At 39.3% G+C, this 19,623-nt stretch overlaps 1 protein-coding gene across 1 annotated transcript in view; it reads left to right on the forward strand.

Moving 5' to 3' along the window:
- Positions 1–9,795: 9,795 nt before the first annotated feature.
- ADAMTSL1 (ADAMTS like 1) overlaps positions 9,796–19,623 on the forward strand; it is a 1,070,304-nt gene continuing 1,060,476 nt past the window's right edge. The window contains exon 1 of the mRNA XM_043978110.1: positions 9,796–10,030. Within this exon, the coding sequence (XP_043834045.1) occupies positions 9,944–10,030 (87 nt within the window). The 5' untranslated portion in view covers positions 9,796–9,943. The remainder of the gene's footprint in view (positions 10,031–19,623) is intronic.

The raw sequence follows: 19,623 nt of genomic DNA on the forward strand, positions 1-19,623 counted from the left end.
TAAGCAGTAATTTCCAGGCACTAAGCTAATTCTTGGGAGTACAAAGAAAAACCCTTCTTTCAAGGAGTTCGCAGCCTAATGGTGGGAGAATTGTAGGATCATAGTACTTTGAGCCAAAAGGAACCTCAGTGGTTAGCTAATTCAGCCTTCTCATTTTATAGATGCAAAAACCAGGACCATTAGAGCTTGCGAATTGCTTGAGGTCACACAAGTAGTGAGCATTAGAAACAGCATTCGAACCCATGTGCTGTGACTCCTGACACAAACTTCTTTCCATTGTGCCATGCTGCTGGGGATGAAATTCAGTTCCTAGTGAAAATAGTAGCATTTACTAATTTTCAGGAGCAAGCAATAGTGTAGACCATTTCTAAAAGTCAATAAACTACAGAGAAGAAATAACAATGAAGTACTATTTTGGAAGGAATTCTTGGTTAGGAGTTGATGTCCACTGGGGGTTCCTTCCAACCCTAAAACCTTGTAATCTTGTCTTGTTCCTGGGGATACAGTCCCTGGCATGTAGTAAGTACTTAAACTATTTGTTGATTAATGAATGTATTGGGTATGTGTGTATGTTATACACACAGGGATAAGACATAGGGGCTGAACCTGCGATTATATGGCATAAAGAAAGCCTAGTTGAACTATTCCTCTTTCTATTAATGTAGGGTGGCACCTTCTCTGCAATTTGTTATTGCCGAGAACACTGAAAAGTTAAGGGAGTTGTCTTGGTATATGTCAGAGAGAGAAGTTGAACAAAGTCTTCCTGGCCCCGAGGTATAATATACTCTCTCTGCACCCCACACTTACATATATTTGTGAATCCCCAGATTATAGGCTCAGTGATAATTTTGAAGAAATCTTATTTCTTTCTTATCTTGCTAGTGTCTGATATACAATGAGCATTCAATAAATCATATTGACTGACTAGCTGATGTAGAGAGAACATTGTTATCACATTTGAGGTAAGCTGGTTTGGTAACCATCAGCCTTTGGGTCCTTGGAGAAGATAAAACTGCATTTAAATTCACATTTCTAACCATGTTTATTTCATGCTTTTCTAATTTCTTAGGTTGTCCACAGTATTGTTTGAACAAATCTATCAACACACTAAGGGGGGGGGTGACAATTTAAAAAACATTATTATTATTAAATAAGATTTCATACTTGATCAAACCACACCCAATGGGGCCTCACCCAAAGCAGCTTATATATGTTATTAGCCTTAGGAATGTTAAGGGTTTTTCTATTCAGTCCCTGTTGGGTTGTCCTATGACGCAAACAGTGACTCTGAATTAAAGCTGTAATATATGGTTTAGTCTCTTAACAGTTTGTGATGTCATCTTTTCTGTGGTAAGAAAAACAAATGCTGTCATATTTTATATTTGAGCCTCCTACAAGCCAGCTTCAAGAGATTAAATATGTGCATTACTGTCACATTGTCCCTTAATGACATGGCAGTAGCTGCCAATAAAATATTATAACTTTATATAATTTTCAGTAAACAGTGTTGTAAAATGGAGAGATAAATCTTTTGATAAGTTACAATGCCCGTAAGACATCATGTATATTGTACTGGAAAGTACACTGGATTTTTATCCAGGAGACTTGGGTTAATATCTTGGCTTTGTTTCCTACCCCTTGTGTGACAGTAGGAAAGTCACTCTCTAAGTATGCTTGTCAGTTTCTTCATTTATAAGATGAGGGATTGGACTAGGTATTCTCTAAGATCTCTTACAGTCAAACCTTATGATCCATGCAGAAAGCCTGGGTGAAAGCTTTATCTTTAACTATGAATGTTAAGGGGGGCAGCTAGATGGCACAGTGGATAAAGCACCAGCCCTGGATTCAGAAGGACTTGAGTTCAAATTAGGCCTCAGACACTTGACACTGTGTGACCCTGGGTAAGTCACTTAACCCTCATTGCCCTGCAAAATAATAATAATAATAATAATAATAATAATAATAATAATAATAATAATATTTTAAAAAGGTAAATTCTTTCTAAAAAGTATGAATGTTAAGTCTCAGAACAATGTTCAGCCCATATCTGTTAATAATTGTATTTATAACTCCAGGAACCAGAATTACAGTAGCTAAAACGTTTTTAAGCCAAACACGGTACACCCACATGAGTTCAGGATAGAATCAGGCAGTGCTTGAAATTTCTGTTTCCATTGTTTATTTCTTTGGAAATATGGTTTTGAGGAATTCTTGTGAAGATATAAGCACATTGCTTTATATTTCCCATCATTTTTTATTATGCACATAATCTACTCATTCATAACTCTTGCACTCATACGTTTATAGAATCATGTTGAAACTGTTTAAATCATGTCAGATTTTAAATACACTAAATTCACCTACATATATTTTCTTCTAACAGAGTGTGATACTCATCTTGCCAAAAATGAACAGCTTGTTTGAGTGAGCAGCTTTATACTGGAAGAATCAAGCTAACCATTGGGGAATTTATTTCCTGGTCATTTTTATACTTCTATGATATTGCCTAAAGGGAAAAAATATGTAAAGCTCAGAAGGGATTAAAAAATGTATCTTCCTTCTTCCTCCTCCTTTTAGATATTTGGGGAAAAGTGTTGCTTTGCTATGTCATTTAATAGATGTGTGTCCCCTAGAGTCAAACTGCTTGAGGTTTAAGGAGAAGGGACTACTTCCCTTTTGTTTTCCTCTAGTGCCTAATACAATATGTAGTGCATAGAAGGCACTTAATAAATGCTTGTTGAGATTCTGAATACTATGAAGCTCTCTTTCCCCCTAGTTCCTCCATTAAAATCCTTTCTGGTGACTAAGAGGGACTGTGAAGTAAAGGCTAGAAAGCTGGTCTCAAAGTAAAAAAGACCTGGGTTCAAGTCTATTACCTTTGATATAGTGGCTATTTGACCTTAGCCTATTACCCCTATTAATAAAATCCCAGGTCCAGTCCCAAATAATTCATTGTAGTGTGGAGATGATTTGGAGTTTTCTAAGGCTATGTCAAGGGCACAACTAGATGGAACAGAGCTGAGCCTTGGAGTCAGGAAGACTCATCTTCCTGAGTTCAAATGTGGCTTTGGACACTTCCTAGCCATGTGATCCTGGGCAAATAACCTAACCCTGTTGGCCTCAGTTTACTCATGTGTAAAATGAGGCAAAGAAGGAAATGGCAAACCATTCTAGTATCTTGCCAAGATAAGTCCAAATGGAATCCCAAAAAGGCAGACATGACTGGGCAACAATAAGGCTATGCCAGTAATATATAAGCTCTGGAAAGTCTTATCATTCAAGAAAGACTTTAAATATGGCCTTGGTGGCTGACTGTATTTCATTCAGGGATAAGTATGGACACATTCAGAGAGATTTATCACCAGATGGTTGATCACCAAGTGATTAATTATCATTTTTTTTTGTCAAATAAACTCCTGAAAATCAAGGTCTTGTTGACCTAGGGTCCCTAATTCTCGTGAACTGAGAACTCCGGAAGAATGCAATGTGAGAAGGGAGTCTTGGATTTCTCTTACTTTTTCTTTTCTTTGTTTCTTTCTCTGTTTCTTTGTTCCTTCCTTCCTTCCTTCCATTCTTCCTTCCTTCCTTCCCTCCTTCCTTCCTCCCTCCCTCCCCCCTCTCTATTTCTCTCTCTCTCTCTCTCTCTCTCTTGGCTGAAGAAAGACTTTTGAAAGCACCAAGACAGACAATAACCTATGATTTTGTAAAATGATAGCAGCTTCTTAAGTTTATTGTTATGCCTTTGGAAACATAGAAGATTGCTACTTTCCTACTTTTTAATGAGGTGTGTCATATAGACTTTTCCCTAGACTCCAAGTTACTAGAGAGCTATCCAGGATTTGGTAATATTGACTTTACCAAAATCATTCCAATTCATTTACTGGGGACAGCAAATATTTAGGGAGGAATGTATGAAGGTGGGGATTTCTTCCCCAATTAATGAAAACACAGCCCAAAACTTTGGAATTTAATCAATCCATCAAAAGTATTCAAAAGTCTGTCGGAGGTTAGTTCTAGAACCCTAAGGGAAGAAAAAGTTTGTACCATCTGGGGCCCTGTTTGAATCAGTCAATCAAGAGGGTGTGCAACACTATGTGGATATAGAAGGAGCACCATTTAGGTATCAATTCAGTGGAGGAAATATCAGTATCACTGAAGTCATGGATGTTTCTATTCAGTTCAATATATACCTAGTAAACAATTGAAATATGCTAGGCCTTGTTTTAGATATGGGGTACATTAAGATAAAAAATGTCAAGTCCCTCCCCTTAAGGAATTTCTTGGGCATGATATGGCATTTGCAGATAAATACAATACAGAGTAAAATGTGATGGATGTAAAGTTGAGATCCAGGTGAAGTGAAGCAGGGGACTCTTTCAGCCAAGGAGAACTTTTGAAGTCTTGAAATATTTCTCCAGATATAAGATGTACTTTATGAGAAGAGGAGAATGTAAGGAATATAACTGGTTTTTAATAATAAATCTTTATTATATTTCCCAGGAAATTGAAACTGCTGTCTTCAAACTTAACTATAATTGCCAATTTTAAAGGCCTTTTCTCAACTCATCCTTCTTGATTGCTCTGCACTATTTGATACTATTGACCACATTTTCCTCCAAGCTAGGTTTTTATGACTCTGTTCTTTCTTGGTTCTTCGTATTTGATTTTTCCTTCTCCATCTTCTTTGTTGGATCTTCCATATCACTCCCACTAACTTTGGGAATCCCCTGAGGTTCCTTTTTCCTCCTTCCTCTGTATCTCCTCTCAGTTGGACATTTCATCAGTTCCCATGGACTTAATCATCATTTCTTTGCAGATAATTCCCTATCTGCCCATTGGCCATTTCAAACTACATCCTGCTGACATCTGGAATTCATCCAAAACCAGAATTGTTTTTCTCTTAAAACCCACCCCTTTTCTGAATGGTTGAGGCACTCCCATCCTTCCAGTCATTCAAATGTGTAACCTCAGTAGCATCCTCTGCTACTCTCACTAATCATAAACATCTAATCAGTTGTCAAATCAAATATTGTCTTTTCTTTTCCCCAAATATCTTTTGGAGATGTTCTCTTATTCTCATTCATAGAGCTACCACCTTACTTCGGGATCTCATTGCTTCCACCTATACTGTTGTGATAACTTCCTAATTATTGTTCTTGCCTCCAATCTTTCACTAATCCAATAAAAATGGTGTCCTTATCTTACCTTCTTCTGAGTTCTCATTGAAATATATGAGTTCTAATCAGAAGCCAATCCCCAGTATTTAATTCCTACAAATGTTACAATTGGTGTTATTTTTCAGTTTCTGTGTTATCTCTTTATTTATTTATTTTTGTGGGGCAATGAGCTAGTGTCAAGTGTCTGAAGCTGGATTTGAACTCAGGTCCTCCTGAATCCACTTTGACACCTAGCTGCCCCTTCTATGTTATCTTTACATAATTCTATCCTCTTAAGGAAGTCTCAACTTAAGTACATTGACATGTGGACCAATATGGTACTTTTTTGTAAGTCTCATGAAAATGTATTCTAACGTACATTAAAAATGTGCATTATTTTTGGTATACTTATTCTTTCTATCACACTACAGAACATAAGCTCTTTGAGATCAGAATGTTTCATTTTTTTTTTTGTCTTTTCATTCCTAGCACCTTGCACAATGCATGGCATATAGCAGGTGCTTAATAAAGACTTATTGAGGGGCAGCTAGGTGGTGCAGTGGATAAAGCACTGGCCCTGGATTCAGGAGGACCTGAGTTCAAAGCCAGCCTCAGACACTTGACACTTACTAGCTGTGTGGCCCTGGGCAAGGCACTTAACCCCCATTGCCCTGGAAAAAAACCAACGGAAAAAAAAAAACCACATATTGACTGCTTGGGGACAGGAAATCTGTATTGTTCATCTATCTTTTATTATATTGATATGTGCAAGATAAACATCTTGTCTGAGGAAAAACCTTTAATGAAGCATTTTGCCATATGGAATAAAATGCTATCTTAAAATCAGCAAAAACACAATAGGATTTATGTTTCCCTCCACATTTTAGTCAATAATGTGGCTTTAAAGATGTAGTGTGTGATAGAAAATTACCTGGAAAATCTGGTTTATACCTTTCTCATGTTTTCATTGGTGCATACATATAGAAAATATAGATGGTACAGTGGCATGGGGGTTAGCAATGCATTTTTATGCCAGGATGATCTAAGTTCAAATCTTCAGACACTTAGTAGCTATTTTTGACCTGGGCAAATCATTTAACTTCTCTGAGCCTGTTTCCTTATCTGTAAAATAAGTAGTTTGGACTTGATCTCTAAAATCCCATCTAGCTTTAAATTCATGAAGCTATGACAACAAAACATCCTCAGTGAAATCCAAAGATGAAAATCATGGGTACAATCATCTACATTTGACAATTACTGAGATTATGATATGTATATTACACAGCCTGTGAAATTATTCCATCAAGAGCAGAACCAGAAGAACATTGTACACAGTATCATCAACATTGAGTGTTGATCTACTGTGATGGACTATATTCTTCTCACCAATGCAATGGTACAGAAGAGTTCCAGGGAACTCATGATAGAAGAGGATCTCCAAATCCAGGGGAAAAAAAAAAGAACTGTGGAGTAGATGCTGAATGAACCATACTAATTCTTTTGTTTTTGGTGCTGATGTTTTTCTATTTTGAGGTTTTTCGTCATTGCTCTGATTTTTCTCTTATAACATGACTAATGCAGAAATGTTTAATGTTATTATGTGTGTGTGTGTATATATATATATATATCATATTATCTGCTGTTTAGGGGAGGGAGGGAGAAAAATCTGAAATTGGAAAGCTTGTATAAACAAAAGTTGAGAACTATCTTTACATGTAATGGTAAAAAATAAAATACTTTATTAATTAAAAAAATTAATCCATCAATATAAGGATCTTGAATAAATGGTAAAATTAAGTAATTTGCTAAGTTCAGAAGTGAAAAAGAGGTAGAAAATGATCTCTATTTTATTTCAGAAATTGTATCATAATCCAATGATTCCAAACTGTTCACAGGTATAAAAACTGATATGTCTGATAATACTATGTGGCTGAGAACCATAATTTCAAGAAAATTCAAATTGTAAATAACTCCAGGCAATGTAAAGATACATGGGTGTAAACAGGCTTTTGTATATTATTAATAAAATCTTGTGGGGCACAGAGGCTGGGGTGGAAAAGACATAATTGAGTATATGCATAATTGAGGCAGTGGGAAGGTCACATAAGGACAAAAGAGAGATATTCCAAGTGGTACATTGGCACCCAAAATATACTAAAAAAAGAGGAAAGCCTGTAGCACTTTGATTGGCTAACTGATGTAATGGAGGGGAAAAGGGGAAAAAAACAAACAAATAAGGTAAGAAGGCAGGGAGGGGTTGTGATCTTTATCCATGGAGAGGGTATCCATAACTTAAAGAAATCATAGATTTATCAAAATATCTCAGAGCTTAGTAGAGTGCTTGGCAACTGGTACAGTGGAGATTGGCTTCAATTGTTCCATTGCCACACATCCTCAGGATCCCCTCTAGCACTAAAATTCTATGATTTTCAGTGTTATCTGGCCAGCCTTAGATATTCTGATGACTTCTGTAGTCCATGATGTATTTTGTTTAGTCCTTTCAGTTGTGTCCAGCTCTTTGTGACCCCCTTTGGGCTTTTCTTGGCAAAGATACTGGAGTGGGTTGTCATTACCTTCTCCAGTTCCTTTTACAAATGAGGAAACTGAGGCAAACAAAATTAAGTGATTTGCCCAGGATCACACAGCTATTACAATCAAGCAATGATCACAGAATAAGGAAATCAATGCATTTTCAGAAGAAATACATTATTACTCCATATAAGATGACCTAGGCATCTTATTACAATGTAATTAAACCCTAAGGCAAAGTTGAAAATTGCACTGTACCATCATTCTGTTAATCTCTCATTTAAAATATTTATAACAATATTTTTATGGAGCTAACCTCAAAACATTGTTTCTCTACATGTGAAACAATGATACTCAATTTTTATGCCACTTAGTAACACGGCAATTATGAAGAACATATGTATGTACACCAATGAAAATACCAGGGCCCAGATACTGACTGTATTACAATTGGTGCTTGACTTAGAGGTCAGAAAATACTTCCATTTATGAGAACCTGTATCCTTTTCTGTAAAATGAAGTTCCAGTTCTGAGTCTATATGCCATGAGTCTATAATTCTGATGTACCTACATATGAGGATAAGGAGGATGTAAGGAAAGCACTTACAATTACTAAGTACCTCTGTTAATTATTTTCTGTTTATCCTATATATAGTTGGCTTTGTATATACTTGTTGGCACATCTTCCCCATGGATTGTAAGTTCCTTGAGGGAAGAGACCATCTTTTACCTTTTTTTTTTTTGTATCCTCGGCCACTTTAGCACAGTACCTGGAATATAGTAGGCACTTGATAAATATTTGATTGTTATATAAATATGAGTTATCTCAGCCAGCTGCTTGATTTTTAGCTTTCCCACATTAATGCTGTAGGTGATTAGAAAGCAAGTATGTTAACTGATAATTTCATACTCTGTTCATTAGGATGTCATACCCTGGTAATTTAATAATTGTTATTTCATGAGGATGCTGATAACTTGATTTGATTGGATTCATTTAAGGACAACCTTTTTTTCAGCATCCTTCCTACAGTCTGGATATGGGGTAATAATACAGAGAGGGTAAAACGACTGAAAAAGGAATGATGATTTGCCATATAAAGATGAATGATCAGGGTGGCTCTAAAATGCTAGTTTTCCAGGAGGCAAAGAATTCGACTAATAGTCGACCAGAGACTGTGTTGCCATAAATTCTCTGTGTAATCTAACAAACCATAACAATCCAGGATTGGAGTAGGTGGTTCATTATCCCTGGCAAATTTGTCAAAGCAACTTGGTGTAGGAAAACAACCACCTATAGATCACTTTTCTGCATCCTCTGGGATATTTTCACCAGGAGTAGTAGCACCTGACAAGACAATTTCATTCCTACACCCCCACCCCCAGAGCTCTGTGTTCCCAGGGGACATACCCACGTGATTTTTTTTCTAATTAGGGGAGCCTTGTGAGCTACCTAACATTCTCCTTCCTTTCTCCCACCCCTACTGCAAAATTGCAATTGGCATCTCGTGGAAATCTCTCGAAAAATAAGGAAGAAGTGGTAGAGTCTAGGGTAGATACAAATAACTCACACCAGCCTAATCCCAAGACTTTCAAGAAAGGCGAAAGGAGACCGTGGGGAGCGTGCATGGTATACATAGCTCAGGACAACTTCTTTAAAAAAAACAAAAAGCAACACATTTTTCTGTTCTTCCCTTCTCTGTAACAAGATGGGGGAAATAAACTCAATAAATGAGGAGCCATGTGCTTGTCTTCTGAAATGCACACGCCGGCAGCTGCCCCGGGCGGACTGAAGTCTTAGTTCCCCGCCTTCAGCTGCCTGACACAGAGTAGGGGAGGAGCAGGAGCCGGGAGGGGGTGGGGGTGGGGGTGGGGGAGCGCGCACCATCCTGAGCCAAGACAAGCAACACATTCACAAATAACACCCCCCACTTCCACCCCCACCCCCACGCGCTACCATTCAAACCAGCCTCTCTCCTCAGCCACACTGACAGTGTCCCCACCGCCACCCGGCCGGGGCGCAGCGCCAGGGCGCACGGAGCCCGAGCCTTGCCCAAGTCCGAGTCGGAGCCGGAGTCCGGGCGGCGGCGGCGGCGGCAGCGGCAGCCGCACACGGATCCCCAGCGCCAACCAGGGGGAGCTGGAAGGAGCCGTCCCTGCGACACCGCGGAACGAAAGGGAAGAGCGGGTTAGTGGAGGGGGGCTCCGCTGACACTTCCCTCCTTCCTTGGGCGGCCAGCCCGCCGGGGTGGAGGGTGACCATGGCACTTGCGGTGGGGCCGCGGCGCCGGGGGAGCCTGGCCCCCATCCTCTCGGGCACCCTGTGTCTCCTGTACATCGCTGGACAGGTAGGAGTCACGCTCGTACTCTGTTCCCCCTGTCTTCCTCCCCTCCTCCCTTCCCTCCTCCCTTCATCCCCCGGGCTCCTCTTTCAAGAAGTTTTCTGCTCAGGTGTCAGGGTGAGCGGACCGTGGTTCGGCGCGGGCGCCTCTCTGCCTTCAGCCCTGTGGCTGGAGTTGCCTGCTCCGAGCCGTCCCGTGTTCTATCCGAGCACAGCTGGGGCCGGCTAGATGCCTCTAGGCTGGCCCTCGGAGCGGAGCGCCAGTGGCTGGGGCGGGGGGTCAGACTGTCCCCTTCGCTGCTTGCTTCCAGCCTTTGCCCCAGGTGCCTCCAGAGCCCGCTGCCGCCCGCCCGTGTCCTCGCACCATCCCAGCCCGCCTCCTGCCCGCTGGAGCGGACGCGGGGCCCGAGGGGGAGGCGCCTTCTAGACAGGGGAGCCCGCCTGCCTGCCTCTCTCTCCTCCTGCCAACTGCCCCCTGGCGCTCCGCCCCGTTTCACCTCTCCCGCGGGGAGCCCCCTCTGGGCGGCGCCCTAGCCGCGGTCCCCATGCTCGCTCTTGACCCTCTGTAGTCTGGGATGGCCATTCACCTGGTCCGCATCATCAGTATTTAGGGGTCGCTATGGCTGCAGGTGTGTTTACCACCCCCCCACTCCCCACCCCCATGTCCTTGCTTTCTTTCTCCCCACAAAGGGGGTTCATTCAGGGCTTCCCCTCCCAAATCTAATATTGGGGAACAAGGTTGGGTCAAAGCAAAGGTGAACTCTTCTAGGTAGAGATGAGAAGGTACCAGAACAATTGAAATATCAGGGATTTTCACTTAACTGTTGTTTCCCTTCGCCTTCATGCCCGTTTTGGGTTTTCTCCAGTCAGCAGAAGGAAAACCTTTTCACCTACTGCCTAGCTAGGAGGCCACTACACACTTGGAGTTACCGGGGTCCCCAGGCTGCTACCCAGCCTGGCTAAACTGTTGTTAACGTTACTTCCCAGTGTATACACTTCACACATACCTGCAGCTCTAAGTATAAGCCCTGTGGAGAATATATATTAGTAACAATTTGCTTAGTCACGGATTGTTATTGTCCCTGAGAGCTGCTTGAGGAAAATAGTTGGGCGGATGGATCTTGGCCAATAAGGGTGCTTGGACCTCCCCCCACCCTTTTCTTTTTTTCCTTTCCAGAGGCAGCTTCTCTCTGTTACCAAAGCAAAATTACTCCCGCACTTCTGGCAAAAAAACAGTGTTTGTCTGAGTTATCACCAAATAGCCTCTATTTCCTCCTGTTGCTTCGGGAGCCATTGGGGTGGCGGATGGGGTTAGTCTCCCACTTTCATAATTTCCATTCTTTAAAAAAAATGCACGCTAGTAATTACAATCACCTTCAAACTTTTACTTTGTAAAGTAATATCTATGAGTGGAATAACACTAGAGGTTTTCAATGTGTAAATGATGCTGAGTAGGACAGGGCAGTAAGAAGTATAACTAGAGGAAGAAAGTTTGCCCCATAACACATATGCTCTATATTAGTGGAAGAAAAGTGATTTTTACTTTGTATGTTGTCTGAATTATCCCAAGGTTCAGTATTTTGTTTTCAGTTTGCTCCTTTGTTTAATCAGTAGTTATTTTTTTTTAATTAGAATTCTAGAAATGCTAGAGATGTTAGAGAACCGGCAGCCAACATCTAAACCATTTAAAAGGAAAACAAACAAAAAAACCCCTTTCAGTCTCTTGGATCCAGAAGAAGGTGCTAAAGAATGGGTTAGTGCTGTTGCTCTCCTTCCTCAGTGGGACTCAGCTGTGCCTAGTCCTTTTTGTCCCTCCCTACTCCCCCTGTTCAGACCTGCTTTGAACCAATCAGAGTTCTCTTGGCATCAAACTCTGTACCATCTTACCCAGCTTTGCACACCTGTTCTTTCTTGCTCTGATTCTCAACCAACTTTCTTCTTTCTGGGTGGAGATGATAAAAGCAATTTTGCCCCCCTCCTCCCCTTTTGAGGAAGTAGTTTATTGTTTAATTCCAAATGGATATTTCTTGTTATACTGTATAAGCCTGCTTTCCACATGAAGAGCCTGACTAAACTTGTCGAAAGGAGGAATAGAAAATTGTTTAAGTAGTAGATGGGCAAGGTATCCTAGTGGAATGCAAGAAAGTATTCTTTGCTTTCTTGTGCTCAGTAATTAACTCTCAGTTGACATTGTTACTTGATGTAAGTAGCTAGTATTACCACAGTGTCTAATTTCCTCAAGATTGTTCCCATATGGGAGTTATGTTTCCTAAATAAAGAAGATCAATTGTTTTAGTAGAAATTGTCCTCGGTCTAAGGATAGATAGTACCACCAGCAGAATAAGCCATCCACATTTAACCACCATGGTGTTTGAGTCCAAAATGGCTCAAAAGTACTTTGGTAAAGTATTTTCTTCCTCAGATTAGAAACCAGATATGCTTTGAGAGGTGTTTGTAGCAAACACTTTAGTAAATGGAGGGATTATTACTATAATTAATTGACTAATCTGGCAAATGTAGTGGATGCTGTGAAGTGACCTAGCTAAACTTTATTCTTAAAGCAGTATAATGAAAAAACAAACCATAATTGAAAGTCTCAATGTTTTTCTTTCCACTTCCTTGAAAGTTTGTTGCCAGTATTATCTACCTCTCCCTCTGCTCTGAATTACTCCCTTCATTTCAACTTCCTTTCTATGCCTGTGTTAAATGAAGATTGCTCACTCCCTGAGCTCTTAAGAAATATGCTTCACTTTATTTTTCTGATTAATTTCATTCCATAAACTGAGGGAAGATTCTTTACAGTTTCTAAATATCTTCCAATTTAGTCTCCTGAGTTAACTCTTTAAGGCCATTGGAGATTAAATTAATCACAACTATCATACCCCAAATTCTGAGAAAACGATTGGGTGGCATACTTGCCAACAGTTTAGGTTCTTATCACCTCTTGCCTGGACTTTTGCAATGACCTGCCTCCTAATTGGTCTCCCAGCTTCAACTCTCCCCCTATTCTAATATATACTCCACACATCTGCCAAAGTGATTTTCCTAAAATGCACCTCTATTTCACTTGCCTACTCAATAAACTCCAGTGCCTCAAAATTGCCCTAGGATAAAATAGAAATTCCTTTTTGGTTTTTAAGCCTTCCCCAAATTACCTTTCCAGCCTCATTATATATGAATCCCCTGTAGTCTATGATCTAGTCAAATTGCCTTTATTCCTCTTCCTCACACAAGTCACTACATCTTCCATCTATCTCTTCATTGTCAACCCCCTTGTCTTTTTTTTTTTTTTTTAGTGAGGCAATTGGGGTTAAGTGACTTGCCCAGGTTCACACAGCTAGTAAGTGTTAAGTGTCTGAGGCCTGGATTTGAACTCAGGTACTCCTGAATCCAGGGCTGGTGCTTTATCCACTGTGCCACCTAGCCGCCCCCAACCCTCTTGTCTTTTAATGTTCTATCTCCTCACATCCACCTCATAGAATCCCTTACATCCTTTAAATTTCAACTCAAGGACAACCTTCTACTACCTACCGTTATCAGTGCTCACCCTCTCTAAACAATCTTGCAGTTATTTTTGCATATATTCTATATACACATATAGTCTTCTTCCCATAAAATGTAAACTCATTGAATCAGGAACCGTTTCATTTTTATCTTTGTATATCTAGCACCTGGAACTGATAGTTGCTTAGTGTTTATGGGTTGATAATTGAAGGGGGGTGTAGAGAAGCAGGCTGTTTTAGAGAGTGCAGCTAGATTTGGACAAATCACTATTTCTGGAGGAAAAACAATGCAAAGAATGTGACTGTTGGTGGTTGGTCAGTAGAATCATATCTCTATCATCTCAATCTCGATCTCTATCTCCTGTGTCCAATCTCCTATCATCTCCTATCTCCTATCTCCTATCTCCATCTATCTCCTATATTTCATCTATATCTATATCTGTATTTGTATTTGTATCTGTATCTATATCATCTATATCTATATCCATATCCATATCTATATCTATATCTATATCTATATATATCTATCCTTAAGAAAACCTGTGAGGGAGGAGAGAGGTATCTTAATTTCTCTTCAATTAAAATCTGAAGGGTTATAATATAAAAAGGAGGCAGTTAAACCTGTTCTATTTAGTCCTAGAACCAAGAACTAGGACCACCAATTCCCCTTTACTTCAGTGATATGTATGGGTTCAAATCCTCTCACTAATGTGGTACCTAGAACTGGACACAATTATCCAGATATAGCATGATCAAGTACAGAAGGACTATCATCTTCCTCACTATAGGCATTCTGTTAATGCAGCCTAAGATTAAGTTCAGTTTTTTTGTTGTTGTTGTCTTATCACATTGTTGACTCATCTTGAGCTTTATTATATTTCAACAAATGACACTATAGTTAGGCATTCAGCAATCTACCTAGTATGATGACAGTTCTTTAGTAAACTTCCCAAATTATTGCGCCCTTTTGCTTACTTGATATTACCAAAAAGTATAAGCACTGGGAAAGCCATTAACTAAGTTTTCTTATTATTCACTTATCTGTTATTATTTTTTTCATTTCCATATTGTATATTCCTATACATCTTTAAAATTAATTTCTCTTCTGATACAATTTATAGGGGACATCCTCCACCTTTAATTACTCAGGTTTTTTTTGTTTGTTTTTGGCAGGGCAGTGAGGGTTAAGTGACTTGCCCAGGGTCACATAGCTAGTGTCAAGTATCTGAGGCTGAATTTGAACTCAGGTCCTCCTGATTCCAGGGCCAGTGCTTTATCCACCGTGCCACCTAGCTACCCTTTTAATTACTCTTAATAGTGATTTGGATAGTTGTAGGTAATGTGGTGTATGAAAAGGGCACTTTTTCTGTCCCAGCTCTAATACTAGTTTCCTGTGAGTCTGTGGCTACCATTATTACCACTGTGTCTCCCCAAAGCAAGGTCTGGATTTATTTGCAAGCTCCAGTCTTGAAGCTTCATTTTCATCACTTCTCACTCATAAGTTTGCATGTCCCATCCCACCCTTAAAAATAACCTGACTTTTTTGCCCAGAGATCCAGCACAGATCTATTTTCTTGCTTCACAAATTTTGAATCTCATGTTTTGATGACAGTTTTATGTAGGAACATGAAGTTACAGTAGTTTAAACATCAAGAATATCTTGCCTTAAAATATTATGGTAGTGTTAAAGCTTATCTTCTAATGTGTGGTTGAGGTTTGTATATTTTGTGAAAGAAAACAGTAATTGGAAATAATGGTTGGGAATAAAATCCTATTCTTAATAGTCATTGAGTTCAAATCAGTTTTAATATTTGACCACATATTGGCATAATCAAAGGATTCAATCACGAGTAACAGGTTTATTAAAGTACAAAGGTAGGACTTTGGTTAGAGGGAGAATGAACCCCAAATTTGGCCAAATGGAGAGTATAAATGTGGTCCTTTCCATGCTATTTACTATCGGTTCAGTATCTAGTCATATCATGAATTTCAAGAATGAGTCACCAGAAAAAATAATTGTTTATTTGTAGTAACATTAGTCCCTATAAACAAATTGTGTTCACATGTTTGGGAAATAGATTCAGCTTTCAGTTCTCGTTTTACTACAGATTCTGAATAGTCATGGAAAATGAAAATTCATCCTTTCTTTTCAACCCTGTCTCCTTCTTCTTAATCTGTTAAAAATTGGCTTCTATGCATGTTCTGATGCAGATTCATCATGGTCCTACAAGATTAACAGATACTTATTTAGAAAACCCTCTACAGCATCCAGGAACCTGACACTTTGATGAAATGGAGAATACGTGCAGCTGAACACCTTCTTTATCCAACTGCAATGTAGCAACTGTTGCTACGTTCTTTTTTGGAGTAAAGGAAGGAGATGCTTAATCTGCCTTTTATTTAGGATTGTTTCACAACTCTCCCACCAACCAGCCAAAATACAGACACACATGTACATACCCACATGCATATCTTAATTTTATGGCATTTGAAAGAAAATAACTTTTAATCGCTGTTCATAGTAATTGTAACATATGATGTGAATAATCATTCCTATTTAAGAATTCTTTTGGAAAGGGGTAAAGATTGTGAATAAAGAAACAAGTTTAATTATGTATGACATGTTGTTTGTTAAGCAGCTATATGTAGTAATCCAGATGTGTAATTTTATCCCATGAGAGAAGAGTGACAGGGGGAAAATCTCCTCCTTAGGGACTTCCTCCTTTGATTAAGATCAACAATTTGTTAATCAACTTGTCTTAGAGAGAGGAAGGTGTTAAACTCATTAAAACCAGTTATTGTCAAAAAAGTTGTATTACTTTGGCCTCAAACCATTTCCTAACTGCCTCTGAACTGCCCCTCCTCAACCCTAGTATTATAATAACCCTAACCCTCAACCCTAATATTATCAACTCTAGCCACTATTTGTTTCAGTGCTGGGGAGAAGAGCTTCTAAATGTATGGATGGATATTTCTTTTTTTTTTGGTGGGGCAATTGGGTTAAGGTGACTTGCCCAGGGTCACACAGCTAGTAAGTGTTAAGTGTCTGAGGCCGGATTTGAACTCAGGTACTTCTGAATCCAGGGCCAGTGCTCTATCCACTGCACCATCTAGCTGCCCCTGGATGGATATTTCTATACCTTTCGATGCATTCTAAAGCCAATTAAAATTTATTCTTGGAGTCTACATTTTATATTAACTATGTCTTAGCTCCTTTCCAATTTTCTAAATAATAGACATTCTTTCTAAATCATAATTTTTATCTATTATTGTGGTAGGCCTAGGAATTTTCTTTAAAATTAACTTTAGTTTAAACCTCACACTTTTCTGTTTGCATTTACATTCAAATTTTAGTAATGGATACTGTTCCTTACATATGTGAATAAATTATTGAAAGAGGCAGAAAACAATAATATTTACATCAGGAAAACTGGTAAAATCAACTTGTGAAGATACATAGTCACTCAGTTAAATTATTAAGGATTGGTACTGATTTTCTGACAACCAGATAGAGAACTACTCCTCAGATAAATGCAATGAGAGGACTTGTTTAAAAGCAGAGCAAGGGCATTGTTGTCTTACAACTCATTGCTTTAACTGTTTAAAATGTTTTTTAAGTTGCTAACTGACAAAATTACAAATCAAACAAAATTTTGGATGCTATGTGAAGATTATATAAGGACAATTAGGTTTCTTGAGTTACCTCAGAATGTAAAGACTATTAGGAGGTCTGTATATGAGGCATTAGAAGCTATAAAAGCTATAGGAAGTGAGGAGATGGAAAGGAGTAAGTCAAGTGCAAAAGTCTTAAGACAGATTAAAGACATGGAAGAATTCCAAATGAGATGGGAGACTCTTCAGCAAGTTTTATGGGATCCTACTGACTTGGAGAGTATTATAACTTTGTCAATTGGCTGAAGAAAGTCTGGGACATCTTCTAGAAGTACATTAAAAGAAAGTTGAATCCTCTTGCTGTATGAAGAGTTAGGAGACATTATTGTTCTTCAGTAGCATCTACAACATAATGGAGGGGAAAGTTCTCAGGGGTGTCTGTATTACCCACTACTGCCCTCTCTGTTTGGAAAGGGAAAAACAAGGGAGGGGGGACACTTCATGTGGGCTTCCCTATTAGGAGATATTTGGAGCTAATTGGAAGTAGAAGTCCCTTGCCATTTGCAGCCATAAGGAGCTTGGTAATTCTCCCACTCAAGGGAGAATTGAATTGGAGAAAATCATGGAATCATGCTGATTGAGTCTGAAATAAATACATTAAATATCTCAGCTGGCTCTCATTGCAGCAAAGAGATTCTTTTACATCTCCACAATTGATTCACTATCTCACAGTGGCAATAAGAAATCTTTTCATTCCTTGTCAAGCCTCCCATGGTACACCCCTATTTCTGCTGTCTCACCTGAAGACCTTACCTTATACTTCTCTGAAAATATTCAGGAAATTCACCAAAAGTTTCCTCTTCTTTCCTTCTTATCTCACATTACTTAGGCTTCTTCTTTCACTATCCCCTCTAACTGAGCAAACCCCTCTAAATGAACCCTTGATTGCACTCCACCCCAAGACCACATGATCTCACACCTGTGAGAGTATTGGAATATACTTCTGATTTGGCTTTCTTCTTGAAGCCTTTCTCTATTCCAATACATCCTTCATTCATTTTCCAAAATAATCTCTGTAAATGTGCAAGTCTCCCTCCCCCCTGTCCCCTGCAATGAATTTCAGTGACTCTCTGTTACCTCTAGGAACAAATATAAAAATCTTTCATTTGACTCTTAAAGTTCTTTCCAACCGATGGCTTTCAAACTTTTCCAGTCCCTTAACTTACTCAAACAATCCAATGACACTGACCTCCTTTCTAGTCCTCAAACATTACTTTCCATATCCCAGGTGTATGCCATTGCACAGGCTTTCTCCTAGGTCTGGGATCTTCTCCTTCCTCATCTCTGACCCTTATATTTCTTCTAGACTCAGTGGTGTGATAATTTATATGTCCCATGTATGCCCAAGTTCCTTATTAGAACTCTGTTACTCATATGAATATATTGACACCAGATATGGGCTTTCTACATTCTGAGACCCTGAATTTCCTGAGAGGGTACCCACTAGCAGAATGATTCAAATGAACATGATTCAAATTTATTTTAACTTTTGTCTTAGCAGGCTTATTTACAGGAAAAAAATTAGTACTTATAATTTGAATCCTGTAGCTCGAATATGACTTCTATGACCTTGAGGTTGTCATTGTATGGGGATTGAGTTTCTTCATCTTTTTTTTATGTTTTTATTTTTATTTTATTTTTGAGGCAATTGGGGTTAAGTGACTTGCCCAGGGTCACACAGCTAGTTAAGTGTTAAGTGTCTGAGGCCGAATTTGAACTCAGGTCCTCCTGAATCCAGGACTGGTGCTCTATCCACTGTGCTACCTAGCTGCCCCCAGTTTCTTCATCTTTAAAATGTTGGGGTCACACTGGATGCTTTCTAAGGTCCTTGCTAAATCTACATTCCATGCTTACCTAGCTCTCTCTCTCTCTCTCTTTCTCTTTCTCTCTCTCTCCAGGGCAGTGAGGGTTAAGTGACTTGCCCAGGGTTACACAGCTAGTAAGTCTCAAGTGTCTGAGGCCAGATTTGAACTCAGGTCCTCCTGAATCCAGGGCCATTGCTTTATCCACTGTGCCACCTAGCTGCCACCTCCCTCTTTTTTTTTTTTTTTTTAGTGAGGCAATTGGGGTTAAGTGACTTGCCCAGGGTCACGCAGCTAGTAAGTGTTAAGTGTCTGAGGTCGGATTTGAACTCAGGTCCTCCTGAATCCAGGGCCATTGCTTTATCCACTGCGCCATCTGGCTGCCCCCACCTCCCTCTCTTTTAAAGATAAATGAAGTGATTCATTGAAGGTCACATGGCTATTTAAAGTAATTATTTAATGGCAGAGCCAAATTTAGAACCCAGTCCCCTAATTCTCAGTCCAGTACTTGGGAGATTGTACTATAAATGTCTTGAAGGCATTGATGATGTTTACAATGCCCTACTTAGACAATACTGAAGGGATTTAAAACTGTTTTTCATTCACATACAGATTAGTTAAAA

Source organism: Dromiciops gliroides, chromosome 1 (genome assembly GCF_019393635.1).
Source record: "Dromiciops gliroides isolate mDroGli1 chromosome 1, mDroGli1.pri, whole genome shotgun sequence".
Classification (NCBI taxonomy): domain Eukaryota; kingdom Metazoa; phylum Chordata; class Mammalia; order Microbiotheria; family Microbiotheriidae; genus Dromiciops; species Dromiciops gliroides.